The 21,336-nt window shown below is 50.8% G+C and overlaps 1 protein-coding gene across 3 annotated transcripts in view; it reads right to left on the bottom strand.

Annotated features, from left to right (window-relative positions):
* The window catches only part of ift70 (intraflagellar transport 70), a 52,085-nt gene that overhangs the window by 2,451 nt on the left and 28,298 nt on the right, over positions 1-21,336 (bottom strand). For 2 of the 3 annotated variants that reach the window (XM_055897885.1, XM_055897869.1), the window contains exons 13-18: positions 21,005-21,081; positions 17,632-17,842; positions 10,979-11,050; positions 10,560-10,663; positions 9,968-10,046; positions 23-152 (exon numbers count right to left, since the gene is read on the bottom strand). In XM_055897885.1, the coding sequence (XP_055753860.1) occupies positions 23-152; positions 9,968-10,046; positions 10,560-10,663; positions 10,979-11,050; positions 17,632-17,842; positions 21,005-21,081 (673 nt within the window). The remainder of the gene's footprint in view (positions 1-22; positions 153-9,967; positions 10,047-10,559; positions 10,664-10,978; positions 11,051-17,631; positions 17,843-21,004; positions 21,082-21,336) is intronic. The other variant, XM_055897875.1, reaches the window with a different exon arrangement.

Raw genomic sequence — 21,336 nt, 5'->3', positions numbered from 1 at the left:
ATGTGTGTGTGTGCGTCCGTACCTTCACAGTGCTCCAGGAACTGAATACACTCCTGAACAACTGAGTCCCTGATCATGATCATGTGTTTGGCCGTGTTCTCCAGCAGAGACAGGAAACAGCGCTTAGCATAGAACCAGGTGTCTGTTCCCAGCTACACACACAGGACGACAACCACGAGAGAAGGATATGAAATCGTGGTCAGAGGAATAGAGATTTCCTTCTTATTCCCTCCTGATTCAGGGAATCTTCCAACTAGGATTTCTGGAAAACCTGGCTGGACATTGTGTTACCAGAATTTCCCAACTCTGGGTGGGACAGGGATATACACTCAGGAGACTCAAAGTCAATTTGACAGGTACCCTGATCTAAACAACTTCTACCTGGCCTGAAAACCAGTTAAAACCAGTTAAACAAGCTAAAACCAGTTAAAACCAGTTAAACAAACTAAGAAATAAGATGGAGACGGGAGGATGGAGGGATAGTTTAAGGTGTTCAACAGCCTTTTTGTGAGATAATACCCAAATGATGTGCACAGAGAAAGAGGAGATGGGGAGGTTATGGAGGCAGAGTGGGTGGTAGAGAGTTCTAGAAACTCAACAACACTCCTACAGAGATAGTCTAGTCTAGAGTGTCTCTTGTGAGGGACGGTCATGTCTAGTCTAGAGTGTCTCTTGTGAGGGACAGTCATGTGTAGTCTAGTCTAGAGTGTCTCTTGTGAGGGACGGTCATGTGTAGTCTAGTCCAGAGTGTCTCTTGTGAGGGACGGTCATGTGTAGTCTAGTCCAGAGTGTCTCTTGTGAGGGACGGTCATGTGTAGTTTAGTCCAGAGTGTCTCTTGTGAGGGACGTCATGTGTAGTCTAGAGTGTCTCTTGTGAGGGACGTCATGTGTAGTCTAGAGTGTGTCTTGTGAGGGACGTCATGTGTAGTCTAGAGTGTGTCTTGTGAGGGACGTCATGTGTAGTCTAGAGTGTTTCTTGTGAGGGACGGTCATGTGTAGTCTAGAGTGTCTCTTGTGAGGGATGTCATGTGTAGTCTAGTCCAGAGTGTCTCTTGTGAGGGACGGTCATGTGTAGTCTAGTCTAGAGTGTCTCTTGTGAGGGACGGTCATGTGTAGTCTAGTCTAGAGTGTCTCTTGTGAGGGACGTCATGTGTAGTCTAGAGTGTCTCTTGTGAGGGACGTCATGTGTAGTTTAGAGTGTCTCTTGTGAGGGACGTCATGTGTAGTCTAGAGTGTGTCTTGTGAGGGACGTCATGTGTAGTCTAGAGTGTCTCTTGTGAGGGACGTCATGTGTAGTCTAGTCTAGAGTGTCTCTTGTGAGGGACGGTCATGTGTAGTCTAGAGTGTGTCTTGTGAGGGACGTCATGTGTAGTCTAGTCTAGAGTGTCTCTTGTGAGGGACAGTCATGTGTAGTTTAGAGTGTCTCTTGTGAGGGACGTCATGTGTAGTCTAGTCTAGAATGTCTCTTGTGAGGGACGGTCATGTGTAGTCTAGTCTAGAATGTCTCTTGTGAGGGACGGTCATGTGTAGTCTAGTCTAGAGTGTCTCTTGTGAGGGACGTCATGTGTAGTCTAGTCTAGAGTGTCTCTTGTGAGGGATGGTCATGTGTAGTCTAGAGTGTCTCTTGTGAGGGACGTCATGTGTAGTCTAGTCTAGAGTGTCTCTTGTGAGGGACGTCATGTGTAGTCTAGTCCATAGTGTCTCTTGTGAGGGACAGTCATGTGTAGTCTAGTCCAGAGTGTCTCTTGTGAGGGACGGTCATGTCTAGTCTAGAGTGTCTCTTGTGAGGGACGGTCATGTCTAGTCTAGAGTGTCTCTTGTGAGGGACGGTCATGTGTAGTCTAGTCTAGAGTGTCTCTTGTGAGGGACGGTCATGTGTAGTCTAGAGTGTCTCTTGTGAGGGACATTCATGTGTAGTCTAGTCTAGAGTGTCTCTTGTGAGGGACGGTCATGTGTAGTCTAGTCTAGAGTGTCTCTTGTGAGGGACGGTCATGTGTAGTCTAGTCTAGAGTGTCTCTTGTGAGGGACATTCATGTGTAGTCTAGAGTGTCTCTTGTGAGGGACATTCATGTGTAGTCTAGTCTAGAGTGTCTCTTGTGAGGGACGGTCATGTGTAGTCTAGAGTGTCTCTTGTGAGGGACATTCATGTGTAGTCTAGAGTGTCTCTTGTGAGGGACGGTCATGTGTAGTCTAGAGTGTCTCTTGTGAGGGACGGTCATGTGTAGTCTAGAGTGTCTCTTGTGAGGGACATTCATGTGTAGTCTAGTCTAGAGTGTCTCTTGTGAGGGACGGTCATGTGTAGTCTAGCCTAGAATGTCTCTTGTGAGGGACGGTCATGTGTAGTCTAGTCTAGAGTGTCTCTTGTGAGGGACGGTCATGTGTAGTCTAGTCTAGAGTGTCTCTTGTGAAGGACAGTCATGTGTAGTCTAGTCTAGAGTGTCTCTTGTGAGGGACGGTCATGTGTAGTCTAGAGTGTCTCTTGTGAGGGACGTCATGTGTAGTCTAGTCTAGAATGTCTCTTGTGAGGGACGTCATGTGTAGTCTAGAGTGTCTCTTGTGAGGGACGGTCATGTGTAGTCTAGTACAGAGTGTCTCTTGTGAGGGACGGTCATGTGTAGTCTAGAGTGTCTCTTGTGAGGGACAGTCATGTGTAGTCTAGTCCAGAGTGTCTCTTGTGAGGGACGGTCATGTGTAGTCTAGAGTGTCTCTTGTGAGGGACAGTCATGTGTAGTCTAGTCCAGAGTGTCTCTTGTGAGGGACGGTCATGTGTAGTCTAGTCTAGAGTGTCTCTTGTGAGGGACGTCATGTGTAGTCTAGAGTGTCTCTTGTGAGGGACGTCATGTGTAGTCTAGAGTGTGTCTTGTGAGGGACGTCATGTGTAGTCTAGAGTGTGTCTTGTGAGGGACGTCATGGGTAGTCTAGAGTGTTTCTTGTGAGGGACGGTCATGTGTAGTCTAGAGTGTCTCTTGTGAGGGATGTCATGTGTAGTCTAGTCCAGAGTGTCTCTTGTGAGGGACGGTCATGTGTAGTCTAGTCTAGAGTGTCTCTTGTGAGGGACGGTCATGTGTAGTCTAGTCTAGAGTGTCTCTTGTGAGGGACGTCATGTGTAGTCTAGAGTGTCTCTTGTGAGGGACGTCATGTGTAGTCTAGAGTGTCTCTTGTGAGGGACGTCATGTGTAGTCTAGAGTGTGTCTTGTGAGGGACGTCATGTGTAGTGTAGTCTAGAGTGTCTCTTGTGAGGGACGGTCATGTCTAGTCTAGAGTGTCTCGTGAGGGACAGTCATGTGTAGTCTAGAGTGTGTCTTGTGAGGGACGTCATGTGTAGTCTAGAGTGTCTCTTGTGAGGGACGTCATGTGTAGTCTAGTCTAGAATGTCTCTTGTGAGGGACGGTCATGTGTAGTCTAGTCTAGTATGTCTCTTGTGAGGGACGGTCATGTGTAGTCTAGTCTAGAGTGTCTCTTGTGAGGGACGTCATGTGTAGTCTAGTCTAGAGTGTCTCTTGTGAGGGATGGTCATGTGTAGTCTAGAGTGTCTCTTGTGAGGGACGTCATGTGTAGTCTAGTCTAGAGTGTCTCTTGTGAGGGATGGTCATGTGTAGTCTAGAGTGTCTCTTGTGAGGGACAGTCATGTGTAGTCTAGAGTGTCTCTTGTGAGGGACGTCATGTGTAGTCTAGTCTAGAGTGTCTCTTGTGAGGGACGTCATGTGTAGTCTAGTCCAGAGTGTCTCTTGTGAGGGACGGTCATGTCTAGTCTAGAGTGTCTCTTGTGAGGGACGGTCATGTCTAGTCTAGAGTGTCTCTTGTGAGGGACGGTCATGTGTAGTCTAGTCTAGAGTGTCTCTTGTGAGGGACGGTCATGTGTAGTCTAGAGTGTCTCTTGTGAGGGACATTCATGTGTAGTCTAGTCTAGAGTGTCTCTTGTGAGGGACGGTCATGTGTAGTCTAGTCTAGAGTGTCTCTTGTGAGGGACGGTCATGTGTAGTCTAGTCTAGAGTGTCTCTTGTGAGGGACATTCATGTGTAGTCTAGTCTAGAATGTCTCTTGTGAGGGACGGTCATGTGTAGTCTAGTCTAGAGTGTCTCTTGTGAGGGACAGTCATGTGTAGTCTAGCCTAGAATGTCTCTTGTGAGGGACGGTCATGTGTAGTCTAGTCTAGAGTGTCTCTTGTGAGGGACGGTCATGTGTAGTCTAGTCCAGAGTGTCTCTTGTGAGGGATGGTCATGTGTAGTCTAGAGTGTCTCTTGTGATGGACGTCATGTGTAGTCTAGTCTAGAATGTCTCTTGTGAGGGACGTCATGTGTAGTCTAGAGTGTCTCTTGTGAGGGACGGTCATGTGTAGTCTAGTCCAGAGTGTCTCTTGTGAGGGACGGTCATGTGTAGTCTAGAGTGTCTCTTGTGAGGGACAGTCATGTGTAGTCTAGTCCAGAGTGTCTCTTGTGAGGGACGGTCATGTGTAGTCTAGAGTGTCTCGTGAGGGACAGTCATGTGTAGTCTAGTCTAGAGTGTCTCTTGTGAGGGACGGTCATGTGTAGTCTAGTCTAGAGTGTCTCTTGTGAGGGACGGTCATGTGTAGTCTAGAGTGTCTCTTGTGAGGGACGGTCATGTCTAGTCTAGAGTGTCTCTTGTGAGGGACGGTCATGTGTAGTCTAGAGTGTCTCTTGTGAGGGACGTCATGTGTAGTCTAGAGTGTCTCTTGTGAGGGACAGTCATGTCTAGTCTAGAGTGTCTCTTGTGAGGGACATTCATGTGTAGTCTAGTCTAGAATGTCTCTTGTGAGGGACGGTCATGTGTAGTCTAGTCTAGAGTGTCTCTTGTGAAGGACAGTCATGTGTAGTCTAGTCTAGAGTGTCTCTTGTGAGGGACGGTCATGTGTAGTCTAGAGTGTCTCTTGTGAGGGACGTCATGTGTAGTCTAGTCTAGAATGTCTCTTGTGAGGGACGTCATGTGTAGTCTAGAGTGTCTCTTGTGAGGGACGGTCATGTGTAGTCTAGTACAGAGTGTCTCTTGTGAGGGACGGTCATGTGTAGTCTAGAGTGTCTCTTGTGAGGGACAGTCATGTGTAGTCTAGTCCAGAGTGTCTCTTGTGAGGGACGGTCATGTGTAGTCTAGAGTGTCTCTTGTGAGGGACAGTCATGTGTAGTCTAGTCTAGAGTGTCTCTTGTGAGGGACGGTCATGTGTAGTCTAGAGTGTCTCCTGTGAGGGACGGTCATGTCTAGTCTAGAGTGTCTCTTGTGAGGGACGGTCATGTGTAGTCTAGAGTGTCTCTTGTGAGGGACGGTCATGTGTAGTCTAGAGTGTCTCTTGTGAGGGACGGTCATGTCTAGTCTAGAGTGTCTCTTGTGAGGGACGGTCATGTGTAGTCTAGAGTGTGTCTTGTGAGGGACGTCATGTGTAGTCTAGAGTGTGTCTTGTGAGGGACGTCATGGGTAGTCTAGAGTGTTTCTTGTGAGGGACGGTCATGTGTAGTCTAGAGTGTCTCTTGTGAGGGAAGTCATGTGTAGTCTAGTCCAGAGTGTCTCTTGTGAGGGACGGTCATGTGTAGTCTAGTCTAGAGTGTCTCTTGTGAGGTACGTCATGTGTAGTCTAGTCTAGAGTGTCTCTTGTGAGGGACGTCATGTGTAGTCTAGAGTGTCTCTTGTGAGGGACGTCATGTGTAGTCTAGAGTGTCTCTTGTGAGGGACGTCATGTGTAGTCTAGAGTGTGTCTTGTGAGGGACGTCATGTGTAGTCTAGAGTGTCTCTTGTGAGGGACGTTCATGTGTAGTCTAGTCTAGAGTGTCTCTTGTGAGGGACGGTCATGTCTAGTCTAGAGTGTCTCGTGAGGGACAGTCATGTGTAGTCTAGAGTGTGTCTTGTGAGGGACGTCATGTGTAGTCTAGAGTGTCTCTTGTGAGGGACGTCATGTGTAGTCTAGTCTAGAATGTCTCTTGTGAGGGACGGTCATGTGTAGTCTAGTCTAGAATGTCTCTTGTGAGGGACGGTCATGTGTAGTCTAGTCTAGAGTGTCTCTTGTGAGGGACGTCATGTGTAGTCTAGTCTAGAGTGTCTCTTGTGAGGGATGGTCATGTGTAGTCTAGAGTGTCTCTTGTGAGGGACGTCATGTGTAGTCTAGTCTAGAGTGTCTCTTGTGAGGGACGTCATGTGTAGTCTAGAGTGTCTCTTGTGAGGGACGTCATGTGTAGTCTAGAGTGTCTCTTGTGAGGGACGTCATGTGTAGTCTAGAGTGTGTCTTGTGAGGGACGTCATGTGTAGTCTAGAGTGTCTCTTGTGAGGGACGTTCATGTGTAGTCTAGTCTAGAGTGTCTCTTGTGAGGGACGGTCATGTCTAGTCTAGAGTGTCTCGTGAGGGACAGTCATGTGTAGTCTAGAGTGTGTCTTGTGAGGGACGTCATGTGTAGTCTAGAGTGTCTCTTGTGAGGGACGTCATGTGTAGTCTAGTCTAGAATGTCTCTTGTGAGGGACGGTCATGTGTAGTCTAGTCTAGAATGTCTCTTGTGAGGGACGGTCATGTGTAGTCTAGTCTAGAGTGTCTCTTGTGAGGGACGTCATGTGTAGTCTAGTCTAGAGTGTCTCTTGTGAGGGATGGTCATGTGTAGTCTAGAGTGTCTCTTGTGAGGGACGTCATGTGTAGTCTAGTCTAGAGTGTCTCTTGTGAGGTATGGTCATGTGTAGTCTAGAGTGTCTCTTGTGAGGGACAGTCATGTGTAGTCTAGAGTGTCTCTTGTGAGGGACGTCATGTGTAGTCTAGTCTAGAGTGTCTCTTGTGAGGGACGTCATGTGTAGTCTAGTCCAGAGTGTCTCTTGTGAGGGACGGTCATGTCTAGTCTAGAGTGTCTCTTGTGAGGGACGGTCATGTCTAGTCTAGAGTGTCTCTTGTGAGGGACGGTCATGTGTAGTCTAGTCTAGAGTGTCTCTTGTGAGGGACGGTCATGTGTAGTCTAGAGTGTCTCTTGTGAGGGACATTCATGTGTAGTCTAGTCTAGAGTGTCTCTTGTGAGGGACGGTCATGTGTAGTCTAGTCTAGAGTGTCTCTTGTGAGGGACGGTCATGTGTAGTCTAGTCTAGAGTGTCTCTTGTGAGGGACATTCATGTGTAGTCTAGTCTAGAATGTCTCTTGTGAGGGACGGTCATGTGTAGTCTAGTCTAGAGTGTCTCTTGTGAGGGACAGTCATGTGTAGTCTAGCCTAGAATGTCTCTTGTGAGGGACGGTCATGTGTAGTCTAGTCTAGAGTGTCTCTTGTGAGGGACGGTCATGTGTAGTCTAGTCCAGAGTGTCTCTTGTGAGGGATGGTCATGTGTAGTCTAGAGTGTCTCTTGTGAGGGACGTCATGTGTAGTCTAGTCTAGAATGTCTCTTGTGAGGGACGTCATGTGTAGTCTAGAGTGTCTCTTGTGAGGGACGGTCATGTGTAGTCTAGTCCAGAGTGTCTCTTGTGAGGGACGGTCATGTTTAGTCTAGAGTGTCTCTTGTGAGGGACAGTCATGTGTAGTCTAGTCCAGAGTGTCTCTTGTGAGGGACGGTCATGTGTAGTCTAGAGTGTCTCTTGTGAGGGACAGTCATGTGTAGTCTAGTCTAGAGTGTCTCTTGTGAGGGACGGTCATGTGTAGTCTAGTCTAGAGTGTCTCTTGTGAGGGACGGTCATGTGTAGTCTAGAGTGTCTCTTGTGAGGGACGGTCATGTCTAGTCTAGAGTGTCTCTTGTGAGGGACGGTCATGTGTAGTCTAGAGTGTCTCTTGTGAGGGACGTCATGTGTAGTCTAGAGTGTCTCTTGTGAGGGACGGTCATGTCTAGTCTAGAGTGTCTCTTGTTAGGGACGGTCATGTGTAGTCTAGAGTGTCTCTTGTGAGGGATGTCATGTGTAGTCTAGTCCAGAGTGTCTCTTGTGAGGGACGGTCATGTGTAGTCTAGAGTGTCTCTTGTGAGGGACAGTCATGTGTAGTCTAGTCCAGAGTGTCTCTTGTGAGGGACGGTCATGTGTAGTCTAGTCCAGAGTGTCTCTTGTGAGGGACGTCATGTGTAGTCTAGAGTGTCTCTTGTGAGGGACGTCATGTGTAGTCTAGAGTGTGTCTTGTGAGGGACGTCATGGGTAGTCTAGAGTGTTTCTTGTGAGGGACGGTCATGTGTAGTCTAGAGTGTCTCTTGTGAGGGATGTCATGTGTAGTCTAGTCCAGAGTGTCTCTTGTGAGGGACGGTCATGTGTAGTCTAGTCTAGAGTGTCTCTTGTGAGGGACGGTCATGTGTAGTCTAGTCTAGAGTGTCTCTTGTGAGGGACGTCATGTGTAGTCTAGTCTAGAGTGTCTCTTGTGAGGGATGGTCATGTGTAGTCTAGAGTGTCTCTTGTGAGGGACGTCATGTGTAGTCTAGAGTGTCTCTTGTGAGGGACGGTCATGTCTAGTCTAGAGTGTCTCTTGTGAGGGACGTCATGTGTAGTCTAGAGTGTGTCTTGTGAGGGACGTCATGTGTAGTCTAGAGTGTCTCTTGTGAGGGACGGTCATGTGTAGTCTAGTCTAGAGTGTCTCTTGTGAGGGACGGTCATGTGTAGTCTAGAGTGTGTCTTGTGAGGGACGTCATGTGTAGTCTAGAGTGTCTCTTGTGAGGGACGTCATGTGTAGTCTAGTCTAGAATGTCTCTTGTGAGGGACGGTCATGTGTAGTCTAGTCTAGAATGTCTCTTGTGAGGGACGGTCATGTGTAGTCTAGTCTAGAGTGTCTCTTGTGAGGGACGTCATGTGTAGTCTAGTCTAGAGTGTCTCTTGTGAGGGATGGTCATGTGTAGTCTAGAGTGTCTCTTGTGAGGGACAGTCATGTGTAGTCTAGAGTGTCTCTTGTGAGGGACGTCATGTGTAGTCTAGTTTAGAGTGTCTCTTGTGAGGGACGTCATGTGTAGTCTAGTCCAGAGTGTCTCTTGTGAGGGACAGTCATGTGTAGTCTAGTCCAGAGTGTCTCTTGTGAGGGACGGTCATGTCTAGTCTAGAGTGTCTCTTGTGAGGGACGGTCATGTCTAGTCTAGAGTGTCTCTTGTGAGGGACGGTCATGTGTAGTCTAGTCTAGAGTGTCTCTTGTGAGGGACGGTCATGTCTAGTCTAGAGTGTCTCTTGTGAGGGACGGTCATGTCTAGTCTAGAGTGTCTCTTGTGAGGGACGGTCATGTGTAGTCTAGTCTAGAGTGTCTCTTGTGAGGGACAGTCATGTGTAGTCTAGCCTAGAATGTCTCTTGTGAGGGACGGTCATGTGTAGTCTAGTCTAGAGTGTCTCTTGTGAGGGACGGTCATGTGTAGTCTAGTCCAGAGTGTCTCTTGTGAGGGACGTCATGTGTAGTCTAGAGTGTCTCTTGTGAGGGACGGTCATGTGTAGTCTAGTCTAGAATGTCTCTTGTGAGGGACGGTCATGTGTAGTCTAGAGTGTCTCTTGTGAGGGACGGTCATGTGTAGTCTAGTCCAGAGTGTCTCTTGTGAGGGACAGTCATGTCTAGTCTAGAGTGTCTCTTGTGAGGGACGTCATGTGTAGCTCAGTGTGTGGTTGATAGAGTTGTAGGAATGACAACAAGACTCCTACAGAGACACTGTGTGTGTGTTCAGCCGGGCTGAGTGAGCGGACACAGGTGCTGAACTCTGGGCTATGTTTCGGTTGGCCAATATCTAAACAAAGATCAAACACTGGAAGGTTCTGTCACAAATGACACCCTATTCCCTATATAGTGCACTACTTTTAAACAGAGTAGTGCCCTACATTTAACCAGAGTAGCGCACTACTTTTAACCAGAGTAGTGCACTACTTTTAACCAGAGTAGTGCACTACTTTTAAACAGAGTAGTGCACTATATAGGGAATAGGGTGTCATTTGGGACGCCCCCTCCCCCCCCCAAAAAAAAAACAATTTATGTCAGGGGTGAGGTGGTAGAAACATCCAAAAACATTGTCTTTCCAAGAGAATGTTCCAGAACTGCTGGATAGAAAAACAGTGTGCAACCTTCTTGTTGTACGGTTCCAGACTCTTGATGACACGGGTGATCCCGAAGTCGTAGTTCCCCTTGGCACAGTACAGGGTCCTGGAAGAGACATAGAAACACTATTAACACAGTACAGGGTCCTGGAAGAGAGATAGAAACACTATTAACACAGTACAGGGTCCTGGAAGAGACATATAAACCCTATTAACACAGTACAGGGTCCTGGAAGAGACATAGAAACCCTATTAACACAGTACAGGGTCCTGGAAGAGAGATACAAACACTATTAACACAGTACAGGGTCCTGGAAGAGACATACAAACCATATTAAGACAGTACAGGGTCCTGGAAGAGACATAGAAACACTATTAACACAGTACAGGGTCCTGGAAGAGACATAGAAACACTATTCATTAACGTTAACACAGTGTAGTGTAACAGAACCTGTCAATGTAACCAGTGATGTAGTGGTAAAACAATAGGTGGGTAAACTGAGTGAAGTAACGGCTCCCCATAGTTTCAATGCATTTTGCCCCCAAAAGGTTGGTGAAAGGAGTTTCTGTAAGTTCCCCCTGTACTACACCGCTGAAGGACCGTGTAAATCCAACTCACCCTATAACCAGGTTGACTATACAGAGGTGGAAGACTTTCTTATCAGGGTCGTCGTAGGAGATCTGCTCTTCCTCCTTCTCGATCTTCCTCATCAGTTCTTCAGCCTGAGGAGAACAGGGTTACAGGAACAGTGGTGGGCTCAGATGTTTCACTGTATTTAATACTGTACACTCACTCACTCACTCAACTCACTCACTCACTCACTCAACTCACCCACCTCACTCAACTCACTCACTCACTCACTCACTCACTCCTCTCACTCACTCTACTCACTCACCTCACTCACTCACCTCACTCACTCACTCACTCACTCACTCCACTCACCTCACTCACCTCACTCACCTCACTCACCTCACTCACCTCACTCAACTCACTCAACTCACTCAACTCACTCAACTCACTCACTCACTCACTCCTACCTCTTCGTTCTGGCTGGTCATGATATAGGAGACACACAGGTTAGCCAGCACAACAGCACTGACATTCAGGATCTGGAGAGGGGGGGGGGAAGAGAGAAAGAGAAGGGGGGGGCGAGAGAGAGGGGGAGGGAGAGAGAGAGAGGGGGGAGAGAAAAAGCGGGGGAGAGAGAGAGGGGGAGAGAGAGAGGGAGAGGGGGGAGAGAGAGAGCGGGGGAGAGGGAGAGGGGGGAGAGAGAGAGGGGGGAGAGAGAGCGAGAGAGGGAGAGAGGGGGGAGAGAGAGCGAGAGAGGGGAAGGGAGAGAGAGAGAGAGAGAGAGAGAGAGAGAGAGAGAGGGGAAGGGAGAGAGAGAGAGAGAGAGAGAGAGAGAGAGAGAGAGGGAGAGAGGGGGGGAGAGAGAGCGAGAGAGGGAGAGAGGGGGGAGAGAGAGAGAGAGAGAGAGAGAGAGAGAGAGAGAGAGAGAGCGAGAGAGGGAGAGAGGGGGGAGAGAGAGCGAGAGAGGGAGAGAGGGGGGAGAGAGAGAGAGAGGGGAGAGAGAGAGAGAGAGAGAGAGAGAGAGAGAGAGAGAGAGAGAGAGAGAGAGAGAGAGAGAAAGATCAGTCAGAAGGACACTTTGGAGAAGGGCAGACCTGCGTTGGTAAACTGTGGATGTTCAACACTTCATCACTCCAGAAACACTAAAGTATCATGCAGAGATGCGACACAGCATTCAGAGCATCCCGAATGGCACCCTATTCCCTACATAGTGCACTACTTTTGACCAGAGTGCTATGGGTGATGGGCAAAATTAGTGCACTTTGTAGGGAATAGGGAACCATTTGGGACTCGACCCAGGGGTGAGACTGGCCACTGCATTCAGAGTCACTGCACTCTGCCCACCAGGGGTGAGACTGGCCACTGCATTCAGAGTCACTGCACTCTGCCCACCAGGGGTGAGACTGGCCACTGCATTCAGAGTCACTGCACTCTGCCCACCAGGGGTGAGACTGGCCACTGCATTCAGAGTCACTGCACTCTGCCCACCAGGGGTGAGACTGGCCACTGCATTCAGAGTCACTGCACTCTGCCCACCAGGGGTGAGACTGGCCACTGCATTCAGAGTCACCACACTCTGCCACCAGGGGTGAGACTGGCCACTGCATTCAGAGTCACTGCACTCTGCCCACCAGGGGTGAGACTGGCTACTGCATTCAGAGTCACTGCACTCTGCAAACCAGGGGTGAGACTGGCCACTGCATTCAGAGTCACTGCACTCTGCCACCAGGGGTGAGACTGGCCACTGCATTCAGAGTCACTGCACTCTGCCCACCAGGGGTGAGCCTGGGGTACAGGGACATGGGTGTTACCGAGGGTTTACGTTGGCAGGGACACTCCTGTATATTACAGTGTTCCAGCTATGTAGCCAGCAGAGGAATGGGAACAGACACAGTGTAACGGCGATCCTCCTCCTCTCCATCTTCGGAAAAGGAGGAGTATTGAGGGAACCAAGGCGCAGCGAAGTTTGAACACATATTTATTAAACAAGACGAAAACGAACACGAACTACACTTGAAATGATACAAAATAACAAACGACGTAGACTGACCTAAACATGAGAACTTACATTGACACGAAGAACGCACGAAATGGAAACAGACTACATAAACCGAAACAGTCCCGTGTGGTACGAAATAACATACAGACACGGAAGACAATCACCCACAAACAAACAGTGAGAACACCCTACCTAAATATGACTCTTAATTAGAGGAGAACGCAAAACACCTGCCTCTAATTAAGAGCCATACCAGGCAACCAAAACCAACATAGAAACAGATAACATAGACTGCCCACCCAAAACTAACGCCCTGACCAATTACACATACAAAAACAACATAAAACTGGTCAGGACCGTTACATAACCCCCCCCTCAAGGTGCGAACTCCGGGCGCACCAGCACAAAGTCCAGGGGAGGGTCTGGGTGGGCAGTTGACCACGGTGGTGGCTCCGGCTCTGGACGCTGTCCCCACACCACCATAGTCACTCCCCGTTTTTGTCTTCCCCTCCCAATGCCCACCCTAAAACTCACATCCCCTAAATAAACAGCCAGCACCAGGAGAAGGGGCAGCACCGGGACAAAGGGCAGCACCGGGACAAGGGGCAGCACCGGGACAAGGGGCAGCACCGGGACAAGGGGCAGCACCGGGACAAGGGGCAGCACCGGGACAAGGGGCAGCACCGGGACAAGGGGCAGGTCCCGGCTGATAAACTCTGGCAGATCCTGGCTGAGGGACTCTGGCAGGTCTATGCAGGCTGACGGCTCTCGACGCTCATGGCAGACTGACGGCTCTCGACGCTCATGGCGGGCTGACGGCTCTCGACGCTCATGGCGGGCTGACGGCTCTCGACGCTCATGGCGGGCTGACGGCTCTCGACGCTCATGGCGGGCTGACGGCTCTCGACGCTCATGGCGGGCTGACGGCTCTCGACGCTCATGGCGGGCTGACGGCTCTCGACGCTCATGGCGGGCTGACGGCTCTGGCTGCTCATGGCTCTCTGACGGCTCTGGCTGCTCATGGCTCTCTGGCGGCTCTGGCTGCTCATGGCTCGCTGGCGGCTCTGGCTGCTCATGGCTCGCTGGCGGCTCTGGCTGCTCATGGCTCGCTGGCGGCTCTGGCTGCTCATGGCTCGCTGGCGGCTCTGGCAGATCCAGTCTGGTTGGCGGCTCTGGCAGATCCTGTCTGGTTGGCGGCTCTGGCAGATCCTGTCTGGCGGACGGCTCTAGCGGCTCCTGTCTGGCGGACGGCTCTAGCGGCTCCTGTCTGGCGGACGGCTCTAGCGGCTCCTGTCTGGCGGACGGCTCTAGCGGCTCCTGTCTGGCGGACGGCTCTAGCGGCTCCTGTCTGGCGGACGGCTCTAGCGGCTCCTGTCTGGCGGGCGGCTCTGTAGGCTCATGGCAGACGGGCGGCTTTGCAGGCTCATGGCAGACGGGCGGCTTTGCAGGCTCATGGCAGACGGATGGCTCAGACGGCGCTGAGGAGACGGATGGCTCAGATGGCGCTGGGGAGACGGATGGCTCAGATGGCGCTGGGGAGACGGATGGCTCAGATGGCGCTGGGGAGACGGATGGCTCCGATGGCGCTGGGGAGACGGATGGCTCTGGCCGGATACGGCGCACTGTAGACCTGGTGCGTGGTGCCGGAACTGGAGGCACCGTGCTAAGGATAAGCACCATCCTACTAGTGCGGGGAGCAGGGACAGGGCACACTGTATTCTCAAAGCCCACTCTATACCTGATGCGAGGTACCGGCACTGGTGACACCGGGCTGAGGACAAGCACATCAGGATTAGTAGGGGGAGAATATACAGTGTGTTCAGGGCTCTGGAGACGCACAGGAGGCATTGTGCGTGGTGCCGGAACTGGAGGCACCGAACTGGATACACGCACTACAGAGAGAGTGCGTGGAGGAGGAACTGGGCTCAGGAGACGCACTGATAGCCTAGTGCGTAGTGTAGGCACTGTAGGTACTAGGCTGGGGCGGGGAGGTGGCGCCGGAAATACCGGACGGTGGAGGCGTACTGGCTCTCTTGAGCATTGAGCCTGCCCAACCTTACCTGGTTGAATGCTCCCGGTTGCCCGACCAGTGCGGGGAGGTGGAATAACCCGCACCGGCCTATGTAGGCGAACCGGGGAAACCATGCGTAAGGCAGGTGCCATGTATGCCGGCCCGAGGAGACGCACTGGAGACCAGACGCGTTGAGCCGGCCTCATGACACCTGGCTCAATACCCAATCTAGCCCTACCAGTGCGGGGAGGTGGAATAACCCGCACTGGGCTATGCACTCGTACAGGAGACACCGTGCGCTCTACTGCGTAACACGGCGCCTGCCCGTACTCCCGCTCTCCACGGTAAGCCTGGGAAGTGGGCGCAGGTCTCCTACCTGCCCTTGGCCCACTACCTCCTAGCCCCCCCCCAAGAAATTTTTGGGAGTTACTTACGGGCTTTTTGGGCTTCCGTGCCAGACGCGTTCCCTCATAGCTCCGGTTCCTCTCTCCGGTAGCCTCTGCTCTCCTCAGTGCCTCCAGCTGTTCCCATGGGAGGCGATCCCTACCAGCCAGGATCTCCTCCCATGTGTAGCAACCCTTTCCGTCCAATATATCGTCCCATGTCCATTGCTCCTTCTTTTCTTGTCCCTTTCTCTGTTGACTCCGCTGCTTGGCTCTGGTATGGTGGGTGATTCTGTAACGGCGATCCTCCTCCTCTCCATCTTCGGAAAAGGAGGAGTATTGAGGGAACCAAGGCGCAGCGAAGTTTGAACACATATTTATTAAACAAGACGAAAACGAACACGAACTACACTTGAAATGATACAAAATAACAAACGACGTAGACTGACCTAAACATGAGAACTTACATTGACACGAAGAACGCACGAAATGGAAACAGACTACATAAACCGAAACAGTCCCGTGTGGTACGAAATAACATACAGACACGGAAGACAATCACCCACAAACAAACAGTGAGAACACCCTACCTAAATATGACTCTTAATTAGAGGAGAACGCAAAACACCTGCCTCTAATTAAGAGCCATACCAGGCAACCAAAACCAACATAGAAACAGATAACATAGACTGCCCACCCAAAACTAACGCCCTGACCAATTACACATACAAAAACAACATAAAACTGGTCAGGACCGTTACACACAGGTTTCATATCAACAGCAGGATGACATCACCAGACCTCCTATTCTCCTGTTGTCTGTATGACTATGGTCAACACTAGACCACTACAGGGTGTTCTGAACAGAACTATAGTCTATATGACTATGATCAACACTAGTCCACTACAGGGTGTTCTGAACAGAACTATAGTCTATATGACTATGGTCAACAGTAGTCCACTACAGGGTGTTCTGAACAGAACTATAGTCTATATGACTATGGTCAACAGTAGTCCACTACAGGGTGTTCTGATCAGAACTATCTAAGGTGGGCCGTGTACATTGAAATGGTATTACACAGTGCCTTCGGAAAGTATTCAGACCCCTTGACTTTTTCTACATTTTGTTACGTTACAGCCTTATTCTAAAATGTATTAAATTATTTTTTCTCCTCGGCAATCTATAAACAATACCCAATAATGAGAAAGCGAAAACAGGTTTTTAGACATTTTTGCAAAAACATTTTTTAAAAATTTAAATTACATAAATATTTAGCCCCTTTGCTATGAGACTCGAAATTGAGCTCAGGTGCATCCTGTTTCCATTGATCATCCTTGAGATGTTTCCACAACTTGATTGGAGTCCAGTTGTGTTAAATTCAATTGATAGGACATGATTTGGAAAGGCACACACTTGTCTATACAAGGTCCTACAGTTGACAGTGAATGTCAGAGTAAAAACCAAGCCATGATGTCGAAGGAATTGTCCGTTGAGCTCTGAGACAGGATTGTGTCGAGGCACAGATCTGGGGAAGGGTACCAAAAAATGTCTGCAGCATTGAAGGTCCCCAAGAACACAGTGGCCTCCATCATTCTGAAATGGAAGATGTTTGGAACCACCAAGATGCTTCCTAGAGCTGGCCACCCGGCCAAACTGGGCAATTGGGGAGAAGGGCCTTGGTCAGGGAGGTGACCAAGAACCTGATGGTCACTCTGAAAGAGCTCCAGAGATCCTCTGTGGAGATGGGAGAACCTTCCAGAAGGACAGCCATCTCTGCAGAACTCCACCAATCAGCCCTTTATGGTAGAGTAGCCAGATGGAAGCCACTCCTCAGTAAAAGGCCCATGACAGCCTGCTTGGAATTTGCCAAAAGGCACCTAAAGGACTCTCAGACCATGAGAAACAAGATTCTCTGGTCTGATGAAACCTAGATTGAACTCTTTGGCCTGAATGCCAAACGTCAGGTGTGGAGGAAACCTGGCGCCATCACTACTGTGAAGCATGGTGGTGGCAGCATCATGCTGTAGGGATGTTTTTTAGCAGCAGGGACTGGGAGACTAGTCAGGATCGAGGGAAAGATGAACGGAGCAAAGTACAGAGAGATCCTTGATGAAAACCTGCTCCAGAGCACTCAGGACCTCAGACTCAAACAGGACAACAACCCTAAGCACACAGCCAAGACAACACAGGAGGGGCTTCGGGACAAGTCTCTGAATGTCCTTGAGTGGCCCAGCCAGAGGCCGGACTTGAACCCGATTGAACATCTCTGGAGAGACCTGAAAATAGCTGTACAGCGACGCTCCCCATCCAACCTGACAGAGCTTGAGCAGAACTGCAGAGAAGAATGGGAGAAACTCCCCAAATACAGGTGTGCCAAGCTTGTAGCGTCATACCCAAGAAGACTCAAGGCTGTGATCGCTGCCAAAGGTGCTTCAACAAAGTACTGAGTAAAGGGTCTGAATACTTATGTAAATGTGATTATCAGTTTATTTTTTATTTTTTTATAAATTAGCAAACATTTAAAAAAATAACTGTTTTTGCTTTGTCATTATGGGGTATTGTGTGTAGATTGATTGAACAAATACATTTTAGAATAAGGCTGTAACGTAACAAAATGTGGAAAACGTCAAGTGGTCTGAATACTTTCCAATGGCACTGTATATAATCCCTCCCTCCCTCCTTTCCCTCGTCCTCCCCCCATCTCTCTCCTTCTCCAGTTAACTCACGTCGTCATAGTGTTTCTTAACGATGGGTTGGTAGAAGCCGATGGCTTCCTTGTATTTGTTCTCCTGCATGAAGAGAACGTGAGCCACGTTGAGCTTCCAGGTGTCGTGTTCATTACAGAACTCCACCGACTTACGGAAGATCTTCTCAACCATTTGGTAGTTCTCCCTGTTCCAGTAGATCTTAGCCTGGGCCATCAGCACTGGGATGTACCTACAGGACAGAACAACAGTTATGTCAAAATTCGTCATTGGAACCACTCGATATGATTGGTCAACCTTGGGACCCAAATGCATAATGAGTGCTCTAACTCCCCCTGGTGGTGGTCTGGAGCAATGAAGCCGTGACGCTGGGTACCTCTAACTCCCCCTGGTGGTGGTCTGGAGCAATGAAGCCGTGATGCTGGGTACCTCTAACTCCCCCTGGTGGTCTGGAGCAATGATGCCGTGATGCTGGGTACCTCTAACTCCCCCTGGTGGTCTGGAGCAATGAAGCCGTGACGATGGGTACCTCTAACTCCCCCTGGTGGTCTGGAGCAATGAAGCCGTGACGCTGGGTACCTCTAACTCCGCCTGGTGGTGGTCTGGAGCAATGAAGCAGTGATGCTGGGTACCTCTAACTCCCCCTGGTGGTCTGGAGCAATGAAGCCGTGACGCTGGGTACCTCTAACTCCCCCTGGTGGTATGGAGCAATGACGCCGTGATGCTGGGTACCTCTAACTCCCCCTGGTGGTGGTCTGGAGCAATGAAGCCGTGATGCTGGGTACCTCTAACTCCCCCTGGTGGTGGTCTGGAGCAATGAAGCCGTGACGCTGGGTACCTCTAACTCCCCCTGGTGGTGGTCTGGAGCAATGAAGCCGTGACGCTGGGTACCTCTAACTCCCCCTGGTGGTGGTCTGGAGCAATGAAGCCGTGATGCTGGGTACCTCTAACTCCCCCTGGTGGTGGTCTGGAGCAATGAAGCCGTGATGCTGGGTACCTCTAACTCCCCCTGGTGGTCTGGAGCAATGAAGCCGTGACGCTGGGTACCTCTAACTCCCCCTTGTGGTCTGGAGCAATGAAGCCGTGATGCTGGGTACCTCTAACTCCCCCTTGTGGTCTGGAGCAATGAAGCCGTGATGCTGGGTACCTCTAACTCCCCCTGGTGGTGGTCTGGAGCAATGAAGCCGTGATGCTGGGTACCTCTAACTCCCCCTGGTGGTCTGGAGCAATGAAGCCGTGACGCTGGGTACATCTAACTCCCCCTTGTGGTCTGGAGCAATGAAGCCGTGATGCTGGGTACCTCTAACTCCCCCTGGTGGTCTGGAGCAATGACGCCGTGATGCTGGGTACCTCTAACTCCCCCTTGTGGTGGTCTGGAGCAATGAAGCCGTGACGCTGGGTACCTCTAACTCCCCCTGGTGGTATGGAGCAATGACGCCGTGATGCTGGGTACCTCTAACTCCCCCTTGTGGTGGTCTGGAGCAATGAAGCCGTGACGCTGGGTACCTCTAACTCCCCCTGGTGGTCTGGAGCAATGAAGCCGTGACGATGGGTACCTCTAACTCCCCCTGGTGGTGGTCTGGAGCAATGAAGCCGTGACGCTGGGTACCTCTAACTCCCCCTGGTGGTGGTCTGGAGCAATGAAGCCGTGATGCTGGGTACCTCTAACTCCCCCTGGTGGTCTGGAGCAATGAAGCCGTGACGCTGGGTACCTCTAACTCCCCCTTGTGGTCTGGAGCAATGAAGCCGTGATGCTGGGTACCTCTAACTCCCCCTTGTGGTCTGGAGCAATGAAGCCGTGATGCTGGGTACCTCTAACTCCCCCTGGTGGTGGTCTGGAGCAATGAAGCCGTGACGCTGGGTACCTCTAACTCCCCCTGGTGGTGGTCTGGAGCAATGAAGCCGTGATGCTGGGTACCTCTAACTCCCCCTGGTGGTGGTCTGGAGCAATGAAGCCGTGATGCTGGGTACCTCTAACTCCCCCTGGTGGTCTGGAGCAATGAAGCCGTGACGCTGGGTACCTCTAACTCCCCCTTGTGGTCTGGAGCAATGAAGCCGTGATGCTGGGTACCTCTAACTCCCCCTTGTGGTCTGGAGCAATGAAGCCGTGATGCTGGGTACCTCTAACTCCCCCTGGTGGTGGTCTGGAGCAATGAAGCCGTGATGCTGGGTACCTCTAACTCCCCCTGGTGGTCTGGAGCAATGAAGCCGTGACGCTGGGTACATCTAACTCCCCCTTGTGGTCTGGAGCAATGAAGCCGTGATGCTGGGTACCTCTAACTCCCCCTGGTGGTCTGGAGCAATGACGCCGTGATGCTGGGTACCTCTAACTCCCCCTTGTGGTGGTCTGGAGCAATGACGCCGTGATGCTGGGTACCTCTAACTCCCCCTGGTGGTGGTCTGGAGCAATGAAGCCGTGACGCTGGGTATCTCTAACTCCCCCTTGTGGTCTGGAGCAATGAAGCCGTGACGCTGGGTACCTCTAACTCCCCCTGGTGGTCTGGAGCAATGAAGCCGTGATGCTGGGTACCTCTAACTCCCCCTTGTGGTCTGGAGCAATGACGCCGTGATGCTGGGTACCTCTAAGTTCCGCGGCGTAAGCTACCAACTTTTAAAGGAGGAACCACTGTAGCAGTAGATGTCAGCCTGGGGGAGGTCAAGTCTCCCATATGGAAGTAGAGGAGATACACCGTTCAGACAATCAGACAGGGAGAAGGTCCAGACCAGCCACCAATCAGGAAGGGAGAAGGTCCAGACCAGCCACCAATCAGGAAGGGAGAAGGTCCAGACCAGCCACCAATCAGGAAGGGAGAAGGTCCAGACCAGCCACCAATCAGGAAGGGAGAAGGTCCAGACCAGCCACCAATCAGGAAGGGAGAAGGTCCAGACCAGCCACCAATCAGGAAGGGAGAATGTCCAGACCAGCCACCAATCAGGAAGGGAGAATGTCCAGACCAGCCACCAATCAGGAAGGGAGAAGGTCCAGACCAGCCACCAATCAGGAAGGGAGAATGTCCAGACGAGCCACCAATCAGGAAGGGAGAATGTCCAGACCAGCCACCAATCAGGAAGGGAGAAGGTCCAGACCAGCCACCAATCAGGAAGGGAGAAGGTCCAGACCAGCCACCAATTAGGAAGGGAGAAGGTCCAGACCAGCCACCAATCAGACAGGGAGAAGGTCCAGACCAGCCACCAATCAGGAAGGGAGAAGGTCCAGACCAGCCACCAATCAGAAATGAAGAAGGTCCAGACCAGCCACCAATCAGGGAAGAATAATGGACCAAAGTGACCAACCAGCAGAGTAGGTGAGGTAAGTCACCAATCAGGGAAGAGAAAGGTGAGACAAGCTACCAATCAGACAGGAGAATACTCAGTAGGGGCGGGGTCTACTCACTTCTCCACCATCTCATCGAAGTCCTGGAGGGTCTTCTTCAAGGCTTCGTTATCACGGGCTAGTCTGGCTTCCTGCACCTTAGATACAAAGATTACACACAGGTCACGGGCTAGTCTGGCTTCCTGCACCTTAGAGACAAAGATTACACACAGATCACGGACTAGTCTGGCTTCCTGCACCTTAGAGACAAAGATTACACACAGGTCACGGGCTAGTCTGGCTTCCTGCACCTTAGAGACAAAGATTACACACAGGTCACGGGCTAGTCTGGCTTCCTGCACCTTAGAGACAAAGATTACACACAGGTCACGGACTAGTCTGGCTTCCTGCAC

The sequence above is a fragment of the Salvelinus fontinalis genome, chromosome 2 (assembly GCF_029448725.1).
Source record: "Salvelinus fontinalis isolate EN_2023a chromosome 2, ASM2944872v1, whole genome shotgun sequence".
Classification (NCBI taxonomy): domain Eukaryota; kingdom Metazoa; phylum Chordata; class Actinopteri; order Salmoniformes; family Salmonidae; genus Salvelinus; species Salvelinus fontinalis.
This window is presented reverse-complemented; position numbering and strand designations above follow the sequence as displayed.